Raw genomic sequence first — 23,043 nt, forward strand, 5'->3', positions numbered from 1 at the left:
TGACTCACTTTCCCCTCTCACCTTGCTGGGCATGAAGGGGTTACCTTCTTTCTTGAAACATGAGAAGCAATGTAGTGACTGCAGAGAAGTCACTAAGCATGAATGAACCATCAGAAAGTAAATGTCACTAAGAGGTAATTACTGCAAATCCCTACACCCATGTTTTCAACCTTTTTTCTTTTCTGTAAAATTTGAATGGAGGTGTGGACCTCTTTGGAAATCTTAGACATAGTCTGCAGACACCCAGGGGTCCACGGACCACAGGTTGAAAATCACTGCCCTAGACAGATAAGCAGGTTTGCGGAAGTACCACCCCCTGGGGCGGAATGGCATAGACTGTTTTTTACAACATTCAAGAGGTCCAGCAGACAAGGAACAGAGAAATACATAAAGTGGGAGGACAGCTATAGAGGAAGGGTCACTCACACTGGATCTAAGAACTCACACGAGATGGTAACCAACAGGAACAAAGTTGCTAGAAGGGTCTGAAGGGCTTTGAGACCTACCAGCTCTTGTGCACCATGGGTGACACCTGGGGAGCTAGGCATACATATAAATGGTTTGTTGTTGTCAAGATCGGCTTTCTCTGTAATGCTTTTGGTTCTGAATAAATACTTCGCTTTATGAAGGCTGGCTGGTCTCCGGTAAATCCTGCCCATTGCCGGTAGGAGATCACAGGACGGCAATTGCCGAGCTAAACTCGGACTTACTAAGGTGATCACAGTGAATGGAAGGAGAAATTGCAGCCTAAATCCCTGGTCTGGAGGGAAAGGAACAAATTCCCACCCCAAAAAAGATGACAGCTTGAGGCTTGAGATCTAAGGGCATGCCATGAAAGAGACCATGAAGATGGCAGAGGGGTAGTTAAGCCTGGAACCGTGACAACAGGGCCATCAGAACTGTATCCCTAACTAAAGTCATGGCCCCAATAAATTCATTGCTTGCGCCAGAATTTCCGCTTTCATTGTAAAAATATAATTCCAGTTCTTGCCCAGATGGTTGCAGAGATAACCTCACAGAGGTGAGCCAAGGTTCAGCCAATGCAGGGCTTCCTGCCCGAGTCCACACAGTCTGAAACATCTCTGAGAGGTGTGAATTGCCCCAGTAATCTCAGCCAGGGCCGTGTGGACTCCATGATTCTGCAGCCACAGTGTTTAAGATCTCATCTGAAAAAACTCCAACACTGCAAACTGCATAGGATTCAATCATCTGCCCAAGATAGACAAGTGGGGCAAGAGTAACCACTTGAGAGTAAGCAGTTGAAGTCTGCCATACATTTTGTTAAGAGAGCCTTCACCCTGTACCTAGTCCTGGGTGGTTGCTGTATGAACTATCCTTGAGAAATTGTTCCAATGGCTAATTTCCCTCACTGCTAAAAATGTACAACTTCTTTCCAATCTCAATTTGTCTCCCTTCAACTTCCAGCCATTGGATCATGTTATACCTTTCTCTGCCAGACTGAAGTGCCTATTATCAAATTTCTGGTCCCTATGTAGATACTTATAGGCTGTGATCAAGTCACCCCCTTAAACTTCTTTATAGCTCCTTGAGTCTATCGCTATAAGGCAGGTGTTCTGATTCTTTAATCATTTTCGTGGCTCTTCTCTGAACCCTCTCCAATTTATCAACATCCTTCTTGAATTGTGGAAAACAGCAGAGGTTACAGCAGAGCCAAATACAGAGGTAAAGTAACCTCCCAAGGGATAGACATACAGCTAATCCAGAAGCACTGGGCTCCTCACAGGGATGCTCAATACCTCTTACCAACCATGGTGGATGCTGATGGTAGAACCATTAGTAATCACTTTAGGAGAGACTGTGGAACTAAAATAAATGGCTTTCTGCAAGTAGACAACAGATAGCCTGAAAGACAGTGTAGTGCAGTGGCTGGGGAACTAGGCTAACGTTCAGGAAACTGAGGCACAGAGCAGGGAAGGGACTTGACTATTGACTTGCTGGGTGAACTTGGACAAGTCATTTCCTCTCCCACCTTTTCTCTGATTAAAGTGTAAGCTCTTTGGGGCAGGGACTGTCTCTCACTATGGTTGTATAGTACCTATTGCAATGGGGGCTCGATCTCACTGCTACCATAGTACAGATAATAAAGGCATTTGACAAACATCCCTCCCAGCCAATGTTCTTGTCAGATAGGAATTATAATCACCATTTTACAGATGGGAAAACTATGTCCCAGGCCGGTGCAATTCGTTGCTCAGTCTCATACAGAAAGCGGCCGAGCCACGAACAGAACCCAGAAGTCCTGCTAGCTTCCCCCACCACTCTCTCTATAATGGAATATAATAGCTTTGAGATATGAAAGAATGGCAATAACACAGATCAGTGGTTCTCAATCAGGGGTAAGCGTACCCCTGGGGGTATGCAGAGCTCTTCCAGGGGGTACATCAGCTCATCTAGATATTTTCCTAATTTTACAACAGGCTACATAAAAAGGCACTAGCAAAGTCAGAACAAACTAAAATTTCTTACGACTTGTTTTATAGTGCTCTATATACTATATGCTGAAAGGTAAGTACAATATTTATATTCCAATCATTTTATTTTATAATTATATGGTAAAACTGAGAACGTCAGCAATTTTTCAGTAATAGTGTGCAGCCACTCCCATTTGACACCATCAAATTAGGCCTGAATAAAGACTGGAAGTGGCTGGGTCACTACAAAAAATAATTTTCCCTCTGTTGATACTCACCCCTTTTTGTCAACTGTTGGGAATGGGCCATACATCCACCCTAATTGAATTGGCCTCGTTAGCACTGACCCTCCACTCAGTAACACAACTCCCATCTTTTCATGTGCTGTGTATTTATACCTGCCTACTGTGTATTCCACTCCATGCATCTGATGAAGTGGGTTCTAGCCCACAAAAGCTTAGGCCCAAATAAATGTGTTAGTCTCTAAGGTGCCACAAGGACTCCCCCTTGTTTTTGCTGATACAGACTAACACGGCTACCCCTCTCAAACCTGAAGCAAAAAAGGCATTAACTCTTCAGCCATGGCTGTGTTTTCTGTCATTGTCTTTCCCTCCTCATTGAATAATAGGCTTGCCCTGTCTGTGGGCTTCCTCTTCAGTCTCATGTATTTGTAAAATGTTTTCTTTTTACCGTTTATATCCCTAGTTTGTTTAAACTTGTTTTGCCTTCACCTTACCAATTTTGTCTCTACAGGCTTCTGTTGTTGTTTTTTATATCTTCATCCTTCATACTTTGTTTCCAATTTTTATAGGACTCTTTTCTGAGTTTCAGGTCACTGAAGATCTCCTGGTTAACCGGGGTGGTCTCTTACCATACTCCTCTCATAGAATATAGAATATCAGGGTTGGAAGGGACCTCAGGCGGTCATCTAGTCCAACCCCCTGCTCAAAGCAGGACCAATCCCCAACTAAATCTTCTCAGCCAGGGCTTTGTCAAGCCTGACCTTAAAAACCTCAAAGGAAAGAGATTCCACTACCTCCCTAGGTAACCCATTCCACTGCTTCACCACCCTCCTACTGAAAAAGATTTTCCTAATATCCAACCTAAACCTCCCCCACTGCAACTTGAGACCTTTGCTCCTTGTTCTGTCACCTGCTACCACTGAGAACAGTCTAGAGCCATCCTCTTTGGAACCCCCTTTCAGGTAGTTGAAAGCAGCTATCAAATCCCCCCTCACTCTTCTCTTCTGAAGACTAAAAAATCCCAGTTCCTTCAGCCTCTCCTCATAAGTCATGTGTTCCAGTCCCCTAACCATTTTTGTTGCCCTCCGCTGGACGCTTTCCAATTTTTTCACATCCTTCTTGTAGTGTGGGGCCCAAAATTGGACACAGTACTCCAGATGAGGCCTCACCAATGTCAAATAGAGGGGAACAATCACGTCCCTCGATCTGCTGGCAATGCCTCTACTTATACATCCCAAAATGCCATTGGCCTTCTTGGCAACAAGGGCACACTGTTGACTCATATCCAGCATCTCGTCCACTGTAACCCCTAGGTCCTTTTCTGCAGAACTGCTGCCTAGCCATTCGGTCCCTAGTCTGTAGCGGTGCATGGGATTCTTCCGTCCTTAGTGCAGGACTCTGCACTTGTCCTTGTTGAACCTCATCAGATTTCTTTTGGCCCAATCCTCTAATTTGTCTAGGTCCCTCCGTATCCTATCCCTACCCTCCAGCGTATCTACCTCTCCTCCCCTATCACAGTGGGATAGTTTGTTCTTGTGCCCTTAATTTGTCTCTGTCAAAAACTGCCAACAAGTCTGAACTCTTTTTTCCCCCAGGACTTACTTCTCATTGGGGGAAATCTTACCTACCAGCTCCCCCTCTGATTGGCTGCCTTTCCCATGGCCCCGCCTCCTAGGGAAGAGAAGCTAATCCGAAATGCTGCAGAAGCAGGCAGAGCTCTCCCTGCTCCTCTTGGAGGGGGGGGGGAGCAGAGACCCCAGCAGCTGAAAGACCCTCCTTTCCCCTCCTCCCTGTGAGCAATAGGACACCCCTTGCTTCTCCTCCTCCCACTGCAGCACCTGGCTGGGGGGCAGGAGGGATGGGGACCTGCCCCGGCAGGCCTGGAAAAGGGAGGGGACCCACTGCAGCCCCCCAGATCTGGGAGGGGGCGATGAAGAACTATGAGCTGCAGGAGGCCAGGGGGCAGGTTGAGGGCAGGGGAATGGGCAGAACACCTGCAAGCAGAGCCCAGAAACACCTTAATACATACATTTGGGAGTGCTAGAAACAGTAATTGATTCACACACATGTGCAGGGGAGAGGGCAGGGAGTGAAAAGTTCAAACATCAAAAGACTGAACAAAACTACAATATCGTCTTTTTAAAAAACAAATCTCATGATTTTGGTCCAATCTCCTGGTTTGGGGTCTGTCTCAGGGTGTTTGAACCATCGGGGTTGGCCAGGCTGCTACAGGGAGACTCTGTCTCTTTAACATGCAGGAGGCTACGAGTCCCAGTGGCCACGGGGTACAGGGTATATGATGGGACTGGTGGCCACTGGAGGTGGGGGCGCAGAGCACTGGGGCTGCAGTGAATGGGGAAGGTCCCATTTCTCCCTCTTTTGCCCAGCTGTAGCTCATAAGCCCCTTTTTTTCCTAGCCCAGTGGGTGGCTGGCCCTGTTTTATCTCCAATTAGCCACCTGGTCAATCCCAGTTCCAACCGGCCACCAGGTCAACCCAGGGAATGGGGCAGAAATTTTCTAAGTCCCCACCCAGCCACCAAGTCAACCCCAGCTCCGACCAGCCACCAGGTCAACCCCAGGGAAAAGGTCTGGAAAGTTTCTCATACCAAACCGGCCACCAGGTCAACCCCCCCACGAGGAAAAGAGCTGTCGGACCCCACCTCCCTGGCGGTGGGGAGCAGCAGTTTTCGCTCAGGTCCGTTGCCCAGGGCGGACCAGGCCCGAGAGTAGAGCGAAGGCGGGAGTTCCCCTAACCGGCTCCAGCGAAATCTGGGGGCGCCCTCCGCTGGCAGCACAGTTGAGGCCCGTCACGTTACAACTGCTGGTCATGATACTCCGGCGGGTGGACCGACGGCTCCACCATGGCCATGAGTCACCCCTCTAAGGCCCTGACGGGCGCAGTAGTGAGGATTACACCGCAGGGACCGGAATGTCAGCACGTGGGCTCAGCACGCGCACGCGCAGTGCATTACCCTCGAGAGCCAACACGCAGGCTGCCGGGAGCCTACGTGCCATTGACTGAGTCTGACCCCACGAGACCGAAGCCCCGCAGGACAGGCACAGCAACCCCACGCTGCATCCATGGTGGAGAAACCCCGGAGGTGTTTCCCCGACCACCTGTCCCTGCGGGAGATTCCAGGTGGCCCTTAGCTGGTCAGCTCGGTACAGGAGTGAGGAAGGGGGGGGAAGGGGAGGTGGACGAGGAGCACTCTCGGGCCCAGAAGTAGCTCCATCCCCTTCCTCACACCAAGCTCAGCATGCCCGGGACGCCGAGCCTGTCCCTGCACTGACCAGCTCGACAGCATCATGACAAGAACCCGCAGGCACCCGCACAAATGAGCCAGGTGAAAAAGGCAGCCGCCCACTGGCCCAGGGAGAAGTGGCTTGTGAACCCCGCCCTGTGGATGCTGTAGCTGGGTAAGAGAGGCAGGCTCGACCCCTTCGGGAGAACCACCTTCCCCATTCACCGCAGCCCGGGTACTCTGCCCCCCGACCCCCAGTGGCCACCAGTCTGTATGGGGGCACAGGATGGCAGGGAGCTGGCGGGGGAAGGTTCGGGAGGAGCGGGGCGCTGTCTGTATGGGGGCACAGGCTGGCAGTTAGGGAGATGGGGGGGGAGGTTCGGGAGGAGTGGGGCGCTGTCTGTATGGGGGCACAGGCTGGCAGTTAGGGAGGTGGCGGGGGAAGGTTCGGGAGGAGGGGGGTGCTGTCTGTATGGGGGCACAGGCTGGCAGTTAGGGAGATAGCGGGGGAAGGTTCGGGAGGAGCGGGGTGCTGTCTGTATGGGGGCACAGGCTGGCAGTTAGGGAGGTGGCGGGGGAAGGTCGGGAGGAGCGGGGCGCTGTCTGTATGGGGGCACAGGCTGGCAGTTAGGGAGGTGGTGGGGGAAGGTTCGGGAGGAGCGGGGTGCTGTCTGTATGGGGGCACAGGCTGGCAGTTTGGGAGGTGGCGGGCGAAGGTTCGGGAGGAGCGGGGCGCTGTCTGTATAGGGGCACAGGCTGGCAGTTAGGGAGGTGGCGGGGGAAGGTTCGGGAGGAGCGGGGCGCTGTCTGTATGGGGGCACAGGCTGGCAGTTAGGGAGGTGGCAGGGGAAGGTCGGGAGGAGCGGGGCGCTGTCTGTATGGGGGCACAGGCTGGCAGTTAGGGAGGTGGCGGGGGAAGGTTGGGAGGAGCGGGGCGCTGTCTGTATGGGGGCACAGGCTGGCAGTTAGGGAGGTGGCGGGGGAAGGTTGGGAGGAGCGGGGCGCTATCTGTATGGGGGCACAGGCTGGCAGTTAGGGAGGTGGCGGGGGAGGGTTCGGGAGGAGCGGGGTGCTGTCTGTATGGGGGCACAGGCTGGAAGTTAGGGAGGTGGCGGGGGAAATTCAGGAGGAGCGGGGCGCTGTCTGTATGGGGCACGGGCTGGCAGTTAGGGAGGTGGCGGGGGAAGGTCGGGAGGAGCGGGGTGCTGTCTGTATGGGGGAACAGGCTGCGAGTTAGGGAGGTACTGGGGGAAGGTTCGGGAGGAGCGGGGTGCTGTCTGTATGGGGGCACAGGCTGGCAGCTAGGGAGGTGGCGGGGGAAAGTTCGGGAGGAGCGGGGCGCTGTCCGTATGGGGGCACAGGCTGGCAGTTAGGGAGGTGGCGGGGGAAGGTTCGGGAGGAGCGGGGCGCTGTCTGTATGGGGGCACAGGCTGGCAGTTAGGGAGGTACTGGGGGAAGGTTCGGCAGGAGCGGGGCACTGTCTGTATGGGGGCACAGGCTGGCAGTTAGGGAGGTGGCGGGGGAAGGTTCGGGAGGAGCGGGGCGCTGTCTGTATGGGGGCACAGGCTGGCAGTTAGGGAGGTGGCGGGGGAAGGTTGGGGAGGAGCGGGGTGCTATCTGTATGGGGGCACAGGCTGGCAGTTAGGGAGGTGGGGGGGAAGTTTCGGGAGGAGCGGGGTGCTGTCTGTATGGGGGCACAGGCTGGCAGCTAGGGAGGTGGCGGGGGAAAGTTCGGGAGGAGCGGGGCGCTGTCTGTATGGGGGCACAGGCTGGCAGTTAGGGAGGTGGGGGGGAAGTTTCGGGAGGAGCGGGGTGCTGTCTGTATGGGGGCACAGGCTGGCAGTTAGGGAGGTGGCGGGGGAAGGTTTGGGAGGAGCGGGGCGCTGTCTGTATGGGGGCACAGGCTGGCAGTTAGGGAGGTGGCAGGGGAAGGTCAGGAGGAGCGGGGTGCTGTCTGTATGGGGGCACAGGCTGGCAGTTAGGGAGGTGGTGGGGGAAGGTTCGGGAGGAGCGGGGCACTGTCTGTATGGGGGCACAGGCTGGCAGTTAGGGAGGTGGCGGCGGAAGGTTCTGGAAGAGTAGGGCGCTGGTGTATGGGGGCACAGGCTGCAAGTTAAGGGTCTGGGGGAAGGTTCTGGAAGAGTGGGGTGCTGTCTGCATGGGGGCAGAGGCTGGAAGTTAGGGAGGTACCGGGGGAAGGTCCGGGAGGAGCGGGGTGCTGTTTGTATGGGGCACAGGCTGGCAGTTAGAGAGGTGGGGGGGGTCCTGGAAGAGTGGGGCGCTGTCTGTATGGGGGCACAGGCTGGAAGTTAGGAGTCTGGGGGGGAAGGTTCTGGAAGAGCGCGGCGCTGTTTGCATGGGGGCAGAGGCTGGCAGTTAGGGAGGTGGGGGGGAGGTTCTGGAAGAGTGGGGCGCTGTCTGTATGGGGGCACAGGCTGGCAGTTAGGGAGGTAGCGGGGGAAGGTTCGGGAGGAGCGGGGTGCTGTTTGTATGGGGCACAGGCTGGCAGTTAGGGAGGTGGGGGGGGAGGTTCTGGAAGAGTGGGGCGCTGCCTGTATGGGGGCACAGGCTGGCAGTTAGGGAGGTGGGAGGGTCCTGGAAGAGTGGGGTGCTGTCTGTATGGGGGCATAGGCTGGCAGTTAGGGAGGTGGGGGGGAGGTTCTGCAGGAGCGGGGCGCTGTCTGTATGGGGGCACAGGCTGGAAGTTAGGGAGGTACTGGCGGAAGGATCTGGATGAGTGGGGCGCTGTCTGTATGGGGGCACAGGCTGGCAGTTAGGGAGGTACTGGCGGAAGGATCTCGATGAGTGGGGCGCTGTCTGTATGGGGGCACAGGCTGGCAGTTAGGGAGGTACTGGCGGAAGGATCTGGAGGAGTGGGGCGCTGTCTGTATGTGGGCACAGGCTGGAAGTTAGGGGTGTGGGGGGAAGGTTCTGGAAGAGCGGGGCTCTGTCTGTTTGGGGGCACAGGCTGGCAGTAAGGGAGGTACTGGCGGAAGGATCTGGAAGAGTGGGGCGCTGTCTGTATGAGGGCACAGGCTGGAAGTTAGGGGTGTGGGGGGAAGGTTCTGGAAGAGCGGGGCTCTGTCTGTTTGGGGGCACAGGCTGGCAGTTAGGGAGGTACTGGCGGAAGGATCTGGAAGAGTGGGGCGCTGTCTGTATGGGGGCACAGGCTGGCAGTTAGGAAGGTACTGGCAGAAGGTTCTGGAAGAGTGGGGCGCTGTCTGCATTGGGGCACAGGCTGGCAGTTAGGGAGCTGGGGGGAGCTTCTGGAAGAGCGGGGCGCTGTCTGTATGGGGGCACAGGCTGGCAGTTAGGGAGGTGGCGAGGGAAGGTTCGGGAGGAGCGGGGTGCTGTCTGTATGGGGGCACAGGCTGGCAGTTAGGGAGGTGGCGGAGGAAGGTTCTGGAGGAGCGGGTCGCTGTTTGTATGGGGGCACAGGCTGGCTGTTAGGGAGGTGGCGGGGGAAGGTTCAGGAGGAGCGGGGCGCTGTTTGTATGGGGGCACAGGCTGGCTGTTAGGGAGGTGGTGGGGGAGGTTCTGGAAGAGTGGGGCGCTGTTTTATGGGGGCACAGGCTGGCAGGGAGGTACTGACGGAAGGTTCTGGAAGAGTGGGGCGCTGTCTATATGGGGGCACAGGCTGGAAGTTAGGGGTCTGGGGGGGAAGGTTCTGGAAGAGCGCGGCGCTGTCTGCATGGGGGCAGAGGCTGGCAGTTAGGGAGGTGGGGGGGAGGTTCTGGAAGAGTGGGGCGCTGTCGGTATGGGGGCACAGGCTGGCAGTTAGGGAGGTACCGGGGGAAGGTTCGGGAGGAGCGGGGTGCTGTTTGTATGGGGCACAGGCTGGCAGTTAGGGAGGTGGCGGGGGAAGGTCGGGAGGAGCGGGGCGCTGTTTGTATGGGCACAGGCTGGCAGTTAGGGAGGTGGGGGGGAAGGTCGGGAGGAGCGGGGCGCTGTTTGTATGGGCACAGGCTGGCAGTTAGGGAGGTGGGGGGGGAGGTTCTGGAAGAGTGGGGCGCTGTCTGTTTGGGGGAACAGGCTGGCAGTTAGGGAGGTGGCGGGGGAAGGTCTGGAGGAGCGGGGCGCTGTCTGTATGGGGGCACAGGCTGGCAGTTAGGGAGGTACTGGGGGAAGGCTCGGGAGGAGCGGGGCGCTGTCTGTATGGGGGCACAGGCTGGCAGTTAGGGAGGTGGGGGGAAGGTTCTGGAGGAGGCGGGTGCTGTCTGCCTGGGGGCACAGGCTGGCAGTTAGGGAGGTGGGGGAGAGGTTCTGGAAGAGTGTGGTGCTGTCTGTATGGGGGCACAGGCTGGCAGTTAGGGAGGTACCAGGGGAAGGTTCGGGAGGAGCGGGGCGCTATTTGTATGGGGGCACAGGCTGGCAGTTAGGGAGGTGGGGGTGGAGGTTCTGCAGGAGCAGGGCACTGTCTGTATAGGGGCACAGGCTGGAAGTTAGGGGTCTGGGGGGAAGGTTCGGGAGGAGCAGGGTCCTGTCTGTATGGGGGCACAGGCTGGCAGTTAGGGAGGTGGCGGGGGAAGGTTCTGGAAGAGTGGGGCGCTGTCTGTATGGGGGCACAGGCTGGCAGCTAGGGAGGTGGCGGGGGAAGGTTCGGGAGGAGCGGGGCGCTGTCTGTATGGGGGCACAGGCTGGCAGTTAGGGAGGTGGCGGGGGCAGGTTCGGGAGGAGCGGGGCGCTGTCTGTATGGGGGCACAGGCTGGCAGTTAGGGAGGTGGCGGGGGCAGGTTCGGGAGGAGCGGGGCGCTGTCTGTATGGGGGCACAGGCTGGCAGTTAGGGAGGTGGCGGGGGCAGGTTCGGGAGGAGCGGGGCGCTGTCTGTATGGGGGCACAGGCTGGCAGTTAGGGAGGTGGCGGGGGCAGGTTCGGGAGGAGCGGGGCGCTGTCTGTATGGGGGCACAGGCTGGCAGTTAGGGAGGTGGCGGGGGCAGGTTCGGGAGGAGCGGGGCGCTGTCTGTATGGGGGCACAGGCTGGCAGTTAGGGAGGTGGCGGGGGCAGGTTCTGGAAGAGTGGGGCGCTGTCTGTATGGGGGCACAGGCTGGCAGTTAGGGAGGTGGTGGGGGAAGGTCGAGAAGAGCAGGGCGCTGTCTGTGTGGGGGCACAGGCTGGCAGTTAGGGAGGTGGTGGGGGAAGGTCGAGAAGAGCAGGGCGCTGTCTGTATGGGAGCACAGGCTGGCAGTTAGGGAGGTGGTGGGGGAAGGTCGAGAAGAGCGGGGTGCTGTCTGTATGGGAGCACAGGCTGGCAGTTAGGGAGGTGGCGGGGGAAGGTTCTGGAAGAGTGGGGCGCTGTCTGTATGGGGGCACAGGCTGGCAGTTAGGGAGGTGGTGGGGGAAGGTTCTGGAGGAGCCATTGAGGCGTAAGCGTTGCAGTAAGAGGCGGTGAGTGTGTGTTGTTATTGTGTGTGCTGGTGGTATTGATTTGTGAATGGTGGGTTGCGCTCGCAACTTTGTTTTGGGTTGTACAGGTACTGTATCAACCGTTGAAGAACTGTGGCAGCTGGACTAAGTAATCCCCACTCTGAGCAGTCCCCTTCATCGCACTGACTCCTTAGAACCGCTGAAACTGGTGCATGCAGATTCGGGGTAATGTCAGTGTGGTGGTTGGTTGAGATACCTCTGTTAGCAGAATGGTTGAGGACTCTTGGCATGGCATAGATACAGGTCTTTACTTTTTTATTATACGGAGGTTCTGTTGTCAATTCAGGGAAGTCCTAGACTCTGTTATACTGCATGTCAGACTATGATCATATTCGTTCTTTCTGGCCTTGGAATCTATAATGTATTTATACTGGGACTGTCAGTTTCTTGGGACAAGAAACCTTTTCTTGTTCTGTGTTTGTGCAGCACCTAGAACAAGGGGCCCTGATCCATGATCGGGATTCCTAGGCACTACCACAGTATAAATAACAACTTGTATTTACAAGGATAAATATCTCCATTTCTAAAGCATCTCTTTCCAGTATACTTAGGTACCCCCTGGAGTTTAAAATAAAGTAGCAAGAACACCACTCCATTCCAGGCAATGGTACCTTTCCTGTTACCCCTCCTGTTACCCCAAGAATGGCTAGAGTCAATACCAACTGCTATAGAGGTCTTGAAAACATGCCTCACTGTGATAGACTATTATCCAAGAGAAGGTCAACAGGTGACTTGATCACAGTCTCCAAGTACTTACATGTAGAAGAGATTTCTGACAGCAGATGGCTCTATATTCTAGCTGCAAAAGGCAGAATGAGATCCAATGGCTGGAAGGTGAAGCTAGACATATTCAGACTAGAAATAAGGTGCTCATTGTGAACAGTGAAGGTAATCAATCATCACAACAACTTACCTAGGGAAGTGATGGATTCTTCACCACTTGGAGTCTTTAAATCAAAACTAGATGTCTCTTTAAAAGATATGTTCTAGCTCAAACAGAAGCTATGGGCTTGAAACCAAAATTATTGGGCAAGGTTCTCCAGCCTGTGCTGCGCAGAAGGTCAAACTAGATCGTAGCAGGTCCTTCTGGCCTTAAATTGAAAAGGATCCCAAAGAGTGTTCAACTCTCCAATGACTAGCTCAGTCGGATTTCTAATGAAACAAGCAACTCAGTGGTCCAATTTTAGAGCCTAACCAGTCCCTCTTAGGTTAGGCCTCCTGGCAGATATTGCTGCAATGCACAAGACTCCCCAGAAGGCACACGTGGTTGGTATCGGCAAGCCCATCAATTTGGATATTATCCTAATTAGTTTAGCAAATTCTGCTCTCTTTTCAGAACATGTGCTAGTGCTCCTCGCTGATTTATTTAGGCCAATTTCTCTCAGCTATGCAGAAGCAATTTACCACAGGAGCTTAGCACAGAGGAGGAAACAGCCAGAACGAACCACTGGCTTGGCAGCTCCCTCAGCGACATTTTTTCCTCGTTTAATTGAATTTGTTTTGGAGGGAGCAGCATCTCTGGAAAACCTAAATCCTGGGATTATCCTCGGGTCACGTATGGCACACACAGGAGCAATGGAATATTTACAGCCCTTACAATAGCTCTGACCTTTTCCAAGGAGCTGGGCGGGGGGGCGAACATCTCCCTGGTGAGGCTTAAAATCAAATAAATAGGTTTTGAAAAGAGCATCCTTAAAGCTGCCATCCTCGTTGGTTTATGGAGCATTTCCCGAGCAGCAGACTTGGCTCATCTGCATGCCACACGCGGAGCATGTTATTCCATTCCATCGCCTGCCCCTGAAAGAACAAGCTACTGGCCAGTGAACAAACCCCACAGGATGTGAGTGAATGCCGTAGGCTTCCAAACACCTTTGCTAGTGACCTACGTGCGTCTTAGCAAAGAGCAGTGAGGACCAGGTGGCTCAAAGGCCCATTAATAGGCTCCATGCTGTCTTTTGCCATTAGGTTACTGGTTCAAATCCAACATAGGTTGGTAGAGTGAGTCAGTGGCATCGCGGGGGTGAGCCCTGTGTAGAATGAGTTAATGGGTCTTGGTCCTTTTCCCAGTGAACTAGCATCTGCAACTGAACACGTTTGTCTCAACGAAGGCTGGGGATAGACACAGAGGCCAAACTCCCCTTTTCTCCCTAGAAATGGTGCCTCTGAGTTGAGGACTGAGATACGTGAGTGGAGCAGGGCTGTAGCTGTTCAGTCACTGGGAGGCATCACTTTCCAGAGCTGTCAATTGGCACCTTTCTCCAACACTTTTCAATATGAAGAGGGACTATTTCTGTACCTCTGGGTATTTTAAACTGGGCAAGCTTTATGAAAAGCAGCAGTGGTTGTTTAATAGCTGCCACCTTCTTCAGAATAGGCCACAAGCTGTTAACAATTCCCTTTGGCGAAGGCTTATCATCACACCCTACTCAACAACTAAAACCATATTAAAGATTTCCCTGTGAGCAATTGCTGGAGTTGGGACGATATGAGGGGAGGTGAATTGAGATATGGTGATAAAGCCTCGGAACTCCAGTTTCAGACCCCACGGCCCCAAGATATCACGGCGACGTGGGCCACGGAAAAACCTAGACAGAGAGTCAAATCATATTGGAAAATAAAATTCAACAAAAGTTTGTGCCAGACATTCAATGCTCTTCCAACAGACCTTTCTGCTACTGGTGCCTACCTGCAATAGGTCCAGGTCACAGGACCTACGACACATCGTTAAGGGAAAACATATTGGACTCTTTGCCTTTCCTGATTATGATATAAATCAGATGCTTCAATGGGAAAGGTTAGGGTTTTTCAAATGTGTGCATAACGTTGGATTCCCTCCCTTTGATGGGGAGATTAAGAGCTGGTTAGGACCCAGTTTCAGGCTCTGTTTAAAAACAGAATGTGAATTGATCTCTTTCCATTATTATTTGTATTTCAGTAGCATCTCCAAGCCTAACTGAGGTCCCAGCCCAATTGTGCTAGGTGCTGTACAAACACAGAGACAGTTCCTGATCCAAAGAGCTTACGGTCTGAAGAGACAAGACAGAGGAAGGGTGAAAGAGATGCACAGAGTGTCTTGCCCAAGGTCCCACAGCAAGTCAGTGGAAGATCTGGGGATAGAATGCCAGTTTTTTGCTTGGCTGTAGCATCAGTAATGAAACAGCCTGCAAGTGCCAGGGAACCAGAAACTGACCGTGCAGTGACGTGCTGTTAATATTCAACCTGGGCTGTGTGAGCTATGCAGAAGGACAATAAGGGACTGGAAAAATCTATTCATTTTCTTTACTCACTTAAACAAAACCCTCTTTTTTGTGACCACTACCAAGGGAAGAGCCAGCACCTCTGGGACAAGGTGATTCCATTAACGCAACTTCCTCTGGCAATATTTCGACTTTGTCCTTGAAAAAGTATAGAAAGACCAAGATTTTCAAAAGTAGGAACCTACAGTTAGACTCCTCAATCCACATGAAGTGGCCTCATTTTCAAATATATGAAGCACCAGCATCCCCCACCAGAGTCAATGGGGGCTGTTGGGTGCTTAGCACTTATTTAGGCACCTAAATACAGAGTAAGGAGCCAAACTCTGGGCCCTTATTTGAGAAAATCTTGACCTATTTTTATTGATAGCATAATAGCTTGTAAGATTTGGTGTCACCTGAAACAGGACGGAGTTAAGGGGCTGGAAACTGAGTGTATCCTCCCCTGGCAGAATTTTGTGAAAAATATAGATTACTTTTCCATTCCAGCTGTAAATTAATCTGTGGAACTCCTTGCTACAGGATGTTGTTGAGAATTTAGGAAGAGTCAAAGAGGGACTGGATGTTCATATGGATAATAAGAATATCCAAGATTATAATATATAATGCTTAAAAAAAAAAGTATTGAAAGGGAGATAAACCTTTTTCAGGGCTTTAAACCCATCTCCTATTATTAGAGATCAAGACAAGACCTTCATGGGGGCAGATTCACCCAGCAGGGGAGGTTTAGGTTGGATATTAGGAAAAACTTTTTCACTAGAAGGGTGGTGAAGCACTGGAATGGGTTACCTATGGAGATGGTGGAATCTCCTTCTTTAGAGGTTTTTAAGGTCAGGCTTGACAAAACCCCGGCTGGGATGATTTAGTTGGGGATTAGGTCCTGCTTTGAGCAGGGGGTTGGATTAGATGACCTCCTGAGGTCCCTTCCAACCCTGATATTCTATGATTCTATGATTCTCCCATATCTGCCTAGTGATGGGGTCCTTACACCTTCCTCTGAAGCACCTAGTGTTGACCCCTGTCGAAGGAAGGATACTGGGCTAGAGGGACACTTGTCAGATCCAGTCTGGCTGTTCCCATGTTCCTGTGAGTCAAGAATCTCTCTCTCACACACAATACATCCAGAGGAGAAGTCACTGCTTCATAAAAGTTCATTCCTACCGCAACAGTATCTGCAAATGTAAATTCTAGGCGGCTCTTTTTTTCTAGCCCTAGATTCCAGCTGGAAGCATATCTATTGCAATGGCTCAAGCTGCGCTACAATGAGGCTTATTCAGGTATGCTGGGTTGCAGCCCTTGCATAAAGAGTGGAAATTTATGATCTGCTTTAAATGTCACCTTTTCAACTCCGTGCCTTGGCTCAACAACCTTTGAAGTAAACATTAGCAAATGACCAGGATTTTTCAGCACAAGGCCCCTTCCAACATAAATAAATGTTCTTGTAATAAGCGCATGAAAAGGCTCACAGTTGAATTTGGCAGAAATACCTGCAGTCTGCGATGATGTCATCAATCAACTGGGCAACCAATGAATCCAAGTCATTTGATGAGCATTTGGCCTTGAGCGCAAGGTGGACCAGCTCCAAGCCTGCTTCCTACACAACACACAGAGCAGAGAACTCATGCACTGATTATGGCATCTCCCAGCCTTCCCCTCACCCGCACCCTACAGACCAGCACTGCACAAAAGTGCAATGTCATTTGAAGGCCCAACATAGCCCAAAGGCCTCCCATCCTGCAGCCAATGGGAGGCCCCAATTTTCATAGCCTCCTGTGTGTGCTTGTGAATCTGGGTGTCACACCCCCCTCTAGTTGCTGGTCCACACAGAGGATTAGAGCCTACTACCACTGCCAGTTAACGAAGCTACTCGTTTAGCTTGTGCTCTTCATGTTGAAGCACCAGGGTTCCATTCCTGCTGGAGACCCCAGCTGGGGGAGACAGAGAGCAAGAGAGAAACATTGGTGTCCTACAGATGGCTTTGTCTTTTTTCAATCTGGGGGACGTCTCCCTAAAAACAAACAGATTTTTAACGAAGGTCCTTCAAGCTTTCATCCTACAGTAACTCCTTGCTTAACATTGTAGTTATGTTCCTGAAAAAATGCGACTTTAAGCGAAACGATGTTAAGCGAATCCAATTTCACCATAAGAATGAATGTAAAAGGGGAGGTTAGGTTCCAGAGAAATTTTTTTCGCCAGACAAAAGACTATATTTTATAGATATACAAACACATATACACAGTATAAGTTTTAAACAAACAATTTAATACTGTACACAGCAATGATGATTGGGAAGCTTGGTTGAGGTGGTAAAGTCAGAGGGTGGAAGAGGGTGGGATATTTCCCAGGGAATGCCTTATTGCTAAATGATGAACTAGCACTCGGCTGAGCCCGCAAGGGTTAACACATTGTTGTTAATGTAGCCTCACACTCTACAAGGCAGCACAAATGGAGGGAGGGGAGACAGCATGGCAGACAGAGACAGAGAGACACACCCTGTGTGTGTGAGAGAGAGAGAAAAGAGATGCGCATTGCCCCTTTAAGTACGCTGACACCACTCTAAGTACATTGCCTTTTTAAGTAGATCAGCAAGTTGAGACAGCAGCTGCTGCCAGCAAGCTCCCTCCGTCCTGAGCCCTGTCCTGTCCATCCCCCGTCCCCACACCGCTTTATGGAGATGACGTAAGTGGGGGGCAGGAGCAGGGGGGAGGGGGACACCCTGACATTAGCCCCCGTCATTCCTGCACAGCAAGCAGGAGGCTCCCGGGAGCAGCTCCAGGGCAGAGGGCAGGAGCAGCACACGGCAGTGGGGGGAGGGACAGCTGAACTTAGGGGAGCGGTGAGCTGATGGGGGGCTGCCGGCCCACCCTGGCTCCAAGACACACCCCCCCGCCAGCTAGCTCCACCGGGCTGCTCTTCCTGCAAGCAGTGGACAAAGCAGGTGGCTGCCACACAACGTTATAAAGGAGCACTGCGCAACTTAAACAAGCATGTTCCCTAATGGATCAGCAACGTAACAACGAAACAACATTAACCGGGACGACTTTAAGTGAGGAGTTACTGTACTTCATTAATGGAGCATTTCCTGAGCGGCAGGCTTGGTTATTTTAAATTTCACACACACAGGGTTCATATTATGCCACTCCAACCATGAAAGGATGCTCTACAAACAGAACGTTTAGCACAAGTAAGTTCTGGGTTCAAACCCTGCTGTCAACCCAGATGGGGGTGGAGGGAAGGTTTCAGACTGGAAATAAGGCATATGTTTTTAATGGGGAGTGTAATTAACCATTGGAACAATGTACCAAGGGGTCATGGTGGATTCTCCAAAAAGAAAAGGAATACTTGTAGCACCTCAGAGACTAACAAATTTCTTTGAGCATAAGCTTTCGTGAGCTACAGCTCACTTCATTGGATGCATTCAGTGGAAAATACAGTGGGGAGATTTATATACATAGAGAACATGAAACAATGGGTGTTACCATACACACTGTCACGAGAGTGATCACTTAAAGTGAGCTATTACCAGCAGGAGAGCGGGGGGTCAGGGGGGAACGTTTTGTAGTGATAATCAAGGTGGGCCATGAAGGAGTCCAGGAAAGCTGGCTGTATTTTCCACTGAATGCATCTGATGAAGGGAGCTGTAGCTCACGAAAGCTTATGCTCAGATAAATTTGTGAGTCTCTAAGGTGCCACAAGTCCTCCTTTTCTTTTTGTGAATATCGACTAACACAGCTGCTACTCTGAAACCGGTGGATTCTCCATCACTGACAATTTTTAAATCAAGATTGGCTGATTTTCTAAAAGATGTGCTCTGGGAATTATTTCGGGGCAGGTCTCTGGCCTGTGCTATGCAGGAGGTCAGACTAGAGGATCACAATGGTCCCTTCTGGCCTTTGAATCTAGGAATCTATGTTGTAAAAGCACTCTCTGTATGTTACATATTGTGGCCAACCTAAGAAGCAGTTAGACATGTTAGTAAAAGTGTGCTGTTATGAGCAGGATCTGAGAAACAGGAGAATATTGGTCTGGCCCACTGATCACCTCGATGACCCTACTGAGATCAGGGCTCTGTTGTGCTAAGCACTGTGTATGTTAAAAGTGAGGCTCCATCCCAAAGCGTTGATTGTTCCATTGCGCAATTTCAGAGGGGGAAAGCCCAGGCCCGGAGAGAGGATGTGACTTCCTCAGGGTCACACAGGGAGTCCGTGGGCAGCGCGTACATAGCGCTGCAGGCCCCAGGTTGTGCAATGGGCTCATGGAGCACTGGGGCACCATGCCGTGACCCTGTGATGCAGCATGTGCATAGGTGCTGTGTCTGCCCAGAGCAGCACAGCTTGCTGATTGCAGTGTGCATGTGTGTAGCTTGTGCAGCTGAGTGAGGGCTGTTGAGTGCAAGGGACGTGCGTGTGGTGCGGTACTTGCAGTTGCTGAGCACGGTCTGTGTGTGTGTGGTGCAGTGGTTGCTGCTGCCGAGCGCAGCGTCTGCGCCTGTGGTGCAGCAGGGGCTGAACTGCAGCGTGTTTGTGTGGCGTGATATCTGCAGTTGCTGAGCGCAGCGTGTGCGCATGGTGCGGTGTTTGCAGTCACTCAGCGCAGCGTGTGCGTGTGGTGCGGTATTTGCAGTCGCTGAGCGCAGCGTGGGGGGGGTGCGGTATTTGCAGTCGCTGAGCGCGGTGGGGGGGGTGCGGTATTTGCAGTCGCTGAGCGCAGCGTGGGGGGGGTGCGGTATTTGCAGTCGCTGAGCGCAGCGTGGGGGGGGTGCGGTATTTGCAGTCGCTGAGCGCGGTGGGGGGGGTGCGGTATTTGCAGTCGCTGAGCGCGGTGGGGGGGTGCGGTATTTGCAGTCGCTGAGCGCAGCGTGGGGGGGGGTGCGGTATTTGCAGTCGCTGAGCGCGGTGGGGGGGTGCGGTATTTGCAGTTGCTGAGCACAGTAGCGGATGTGGTGCGGTGTTTGCAGTTGCTGAGCGCAGCGTGGGGGTGCGGTATTTGCAGTCGCTGAGCGCAGCGTGGGGGTGCGGTATTTGCAGTCGCTGAGCGCAGTAGCGGATGTGGTGCGGTATTTGCAGTCGCTCAGCGCAGCGTGTGTGTGGTGCGGTGTTTGCAGTTGCTGAGCGCAGTGGGGGGGTGCGGTATTTGCAGTCGCTGAGCGCAGCGTGTGTGTGTGGTGCGGTGTTTGCAGTTGCTGAGCACAGTAGCGGATGTGGTGCGGTATTTGCAGTCGCTGAGCGCAGCGTGGGGGGGTGCGGTATTTGCAGTCGCTGAGCGCAGTGGGGGGGTGCGGTGTTTGCAGTTGCTGAGCGCAGTGGGGGGGTGCGGTGTTTGCAGTTGCTGAGCGCAGTAGCGGATGTGGTGCGGTATTTGCAGTTGCTGAGCACAGTAGCGGATGTGGTGCGGTATTTGCAGTCGCTGAGCGCAGCGTGGGGGGGTGCGGTATTTGCAGTTGCTGAGCACAGTAGCGGATGTGGTGCGGTGTTTGCAGTTGCTGAGCGCAGCGTGGGGGTGCGGTATTTGCAGTCGCTGAGCGCAGCGTGGGGGTGCGGTATTTGCAGTCGCTGAGCGCAGTAGCGGATGTGGTGCGGTATTTGCAGTCGCTCAGCGCAGCGTGTGTGTGGTGCGGTGTTTGCAGTTGCTGAGCGCAGTGGGGGGGTGCGGTGTTTGCAGTTGCTGAGCACAGTAGCGGATGTGGTGCGGTATTTGCAGTCGCTGAGCGCAGTGGGGGGGTGCGGTGTTTGCAGTTGCTGAGCACAGTAGCGGATGTGGTGCGGTATTTGCAGTTGCTGAGCGCAGTGGGGGGGTGCGGTATTTGCAGTCGCTGAGCGCAGTGGGGGGGTGCGGTATTTGCAGTCGCTGAGCGCAGCGTGTGTGTGTGGTGCGGTGTTTGCAGTTGCTGAGCACAGTAGCGGATGTGGTGCGGTATTTGCAGTCGCTGAGCGCAGCGTGGGGGGGTGCGGTATTTGCAGTCGCTGAGCGCAGCATGTGCACGAGCTGCAGTTGATGCACGGAACGTCGTATTTTTGAATAGCGCAAACATTCCTGCTTTGGCAGCGCAGCTCCCTTCGAAGCACGGTCGAATTACGGGAAAGAACGAAGTGGAAAGCACGCCAGCCTGGGAGCAAGTCAAGCAGATTCCCTGGGTTCCAAACAGCCCGTTTCGGTTAGTCCTTTGCAGACTGTACAGTCACCTCACTTATTTTTAGACGTGTTCCCTCCTGTGTGTCTTTCCTGTTTGCCATCGTATGTGGCTATTTATCGATGCCAGATGTTTGCAAGCAACAGTCCCTCCCTGACTCACTCTCTCCCTGGTCAGGTCAGAGTCCCTTGGATGTGACATTAAATCCACGTCCATCGGAAGCCTTTTCTGCCACTTTCTGGGTGGATCACCGTCAATCCTCCCATGTTTTCTGCCATTCTTAGTTCCTCACACCCACCATCACACCCTGTATTCCTGGAGATCACCATTTACCAACCCCGCCACCTGTCTGAGTGCAGCCTCCTATGGGGAGGAACACTGAGGCTGTTTTAACAACAGTGCCCCACAACTGTTTAAAGCCCGGATGTGAAGGATGCTATTGGCTAAATGGGGACTTAGAGAGGCTGCATGTAATTATGATAATTATTTGGCCTCCTAGACGCTGTCATTAACTCCCCTATTCATTTCTCAGCAGCTTTAGTGATCCCAAGGTTTGAGGAGCTTGGTTTTCTATGTCTGAAAGATGCCGCCCCCTGCAATACCATGCCCCCAGAGTCACTAATTAACTCAATACAGATTCCTCCTTGGGGTACATGATAAGGCTCAGCTCCAACTCCAGCAGACCTGACAGCCCTGGGCTCTCCCACGGAGATGCAAAGGCAACGCTCCACTCACCAGCCTGTCTGCAGTGCGTTGGAGGAGATTCTGCACGTCCGTTCTGTGGCTGATATCCTCCCAGTAGGACGACAGCACCACCACGGGCTTCACATTGCCCCACGGGAGGTAGTAATACTGGCAACCTGAGGGACAGAACACATTCGTATCTGGCTGTGTGTGCAGGATGACACCTGCAACCGACTGGCCCATAGACAGAGAAAGGGGCAGAGGCCTGCTGCATTGTGCTCTTTGACCTGAAGGGCAAAGGTTTTAGCCCTGGTTCCCTCCGTGTGTGAAGCAATGAGATAAATTATAATCCAATCAGCCTTGGTATGAAACAAGATGTCGAGTGCAACTCGAACTGTTGTAAGAAACCCACAGTTATGTAGGTGCCACTATGCTGGGGCCAGCTGGGACCTCCTGAGATCAGAAAAAGGTTCTGCTCCAAAAGCGCAGGCCCCGGCATCTAAAGGGGGGTCTCCATTATGTGTCGTTATTGGGCCTATGACTCATACTTGGACAGTTCTGATTTCCTGCAGAGGAGGGCAGCAGTACACGCACACACAATCAGTTCATTGCAATCACAGTAACAGCTTACACATCTGTCACACCATTTATACCCCCGAACCCTACATACACCGAAACCACTCCACCCACCACAGCAATGCAGCCACTGCTGGGGTGCAACTGAGGGCAGCTGAGTCCCCTGCAACACCACTCAACAGTTTCGGCTGGGGAGTGAAGGGGAATACCACATCCAACTAAAACAAAACGGGAGGAAATTTTAGGCAGGCAGAATGCAATTGCCCAAGATGGAACGTGGCCGGGACAGCAACCCTAAACACTGCAAAAATGGCCGTGGCATCCTGGATGGCCCTGAGCACCCAAGGAGTTCTGCACAGCTAGAGGAGATGGAAGGGGGAGGTACATTTTACTCAGGGGTGCGGGCTTTTGAAGGTATCCCAAAAAAGGAACATCCAATAGTGGTAGGGTGGCCAGGTGTCTGGATTTCAACTGGAACGCCCAGTCGAAAAGGGACCCTGGTGGCGGTGCTGATCAGACCATTAAAAGTCCAGTCGGTGACACAGTGGAGCTAAGGCAGGCTCCTGGAAGCAGCAGCATGTCATCCCTCTCTCTGGCTCCTATGCATAGCAGGCCTCCGCAAGCTGCTCCCGCCCCAAGCGCTGGCTCTGCAGCTGCCATTGGCCAGGAACCGTGGCCAATGGGAGCTGTGGGGGTGGCGCCTGCAGACGGGGCAGTGTGTAGAGCCGCCTGGCCACGTCTCCACCTAGGAGCCAAAGGGGGGACATGCCACTGCTTCCGGGAGCTGCTTCAGGTAAGCACCAGCCGGAGCCTGCACCCCTGTCCCCCTCCTGTGCCCCAACCCCCTGCCCCAGCCCTGATCCCCCTCTGGTCCTCTGAACCCCTCAATCCCAGCCCCACTCCAGGGTCCACACCCCCAGCCAGAGCCTTCACACACACCCCTATGCCCCAATCCCCTACCCTGATCCCCCTTCCTGCCCTCCAAACCCCTCGATCACAGCCCGGAGCACCCTCCTGCACCCCAAGCCTTCATCCCCAGCCCTACCCTAGAGCTCGC

At 53.3% G+C, this 23,043-nt stretch overlaps 1 protein-coding gene across 1 annotated transcript in view; it reads right to left on the bottom strand.

The window, feature by feature from the left end:
• The window catches only part of DYSF (dysferlin), a 303,950-nt gene that overhangs the window by 165,573 nt on the left and 115,334 nt on the right, over positions 1 to 23,043 (bottom strand). Inside the window, exons 21-22 of the mRNA XM_074951962.1 lie at positions 21,462 to 21,586; positions 16,084 to 16,190 (exon numbers count right to left, since the gene is read on the bottom strand). Of these exons, the coding sequence (XP_074808063.1) occupies positions 16,084 to 16,190; positions 21,462 to 21,586 (232 nt within the window). The remainder of the gene's footprint in view (positions 1 to 16,083; positions 16,191 to 21,461; positions 21,587 to 23,043) is intronic.

The sequence above is a fragment of the Natator depressus genome, chromosome 4, assembly GCF_965152275.1.
Source record: "Natator depressus isolate rNatDep1 chromosome 4, rNatDep2.hap1, whole genome shotgun sequence".
Lineage (NCBI taxonomy): Eukaryota > Metazoa > Chordata > Testudines > Cheloniidae > Natator > Natator depressus.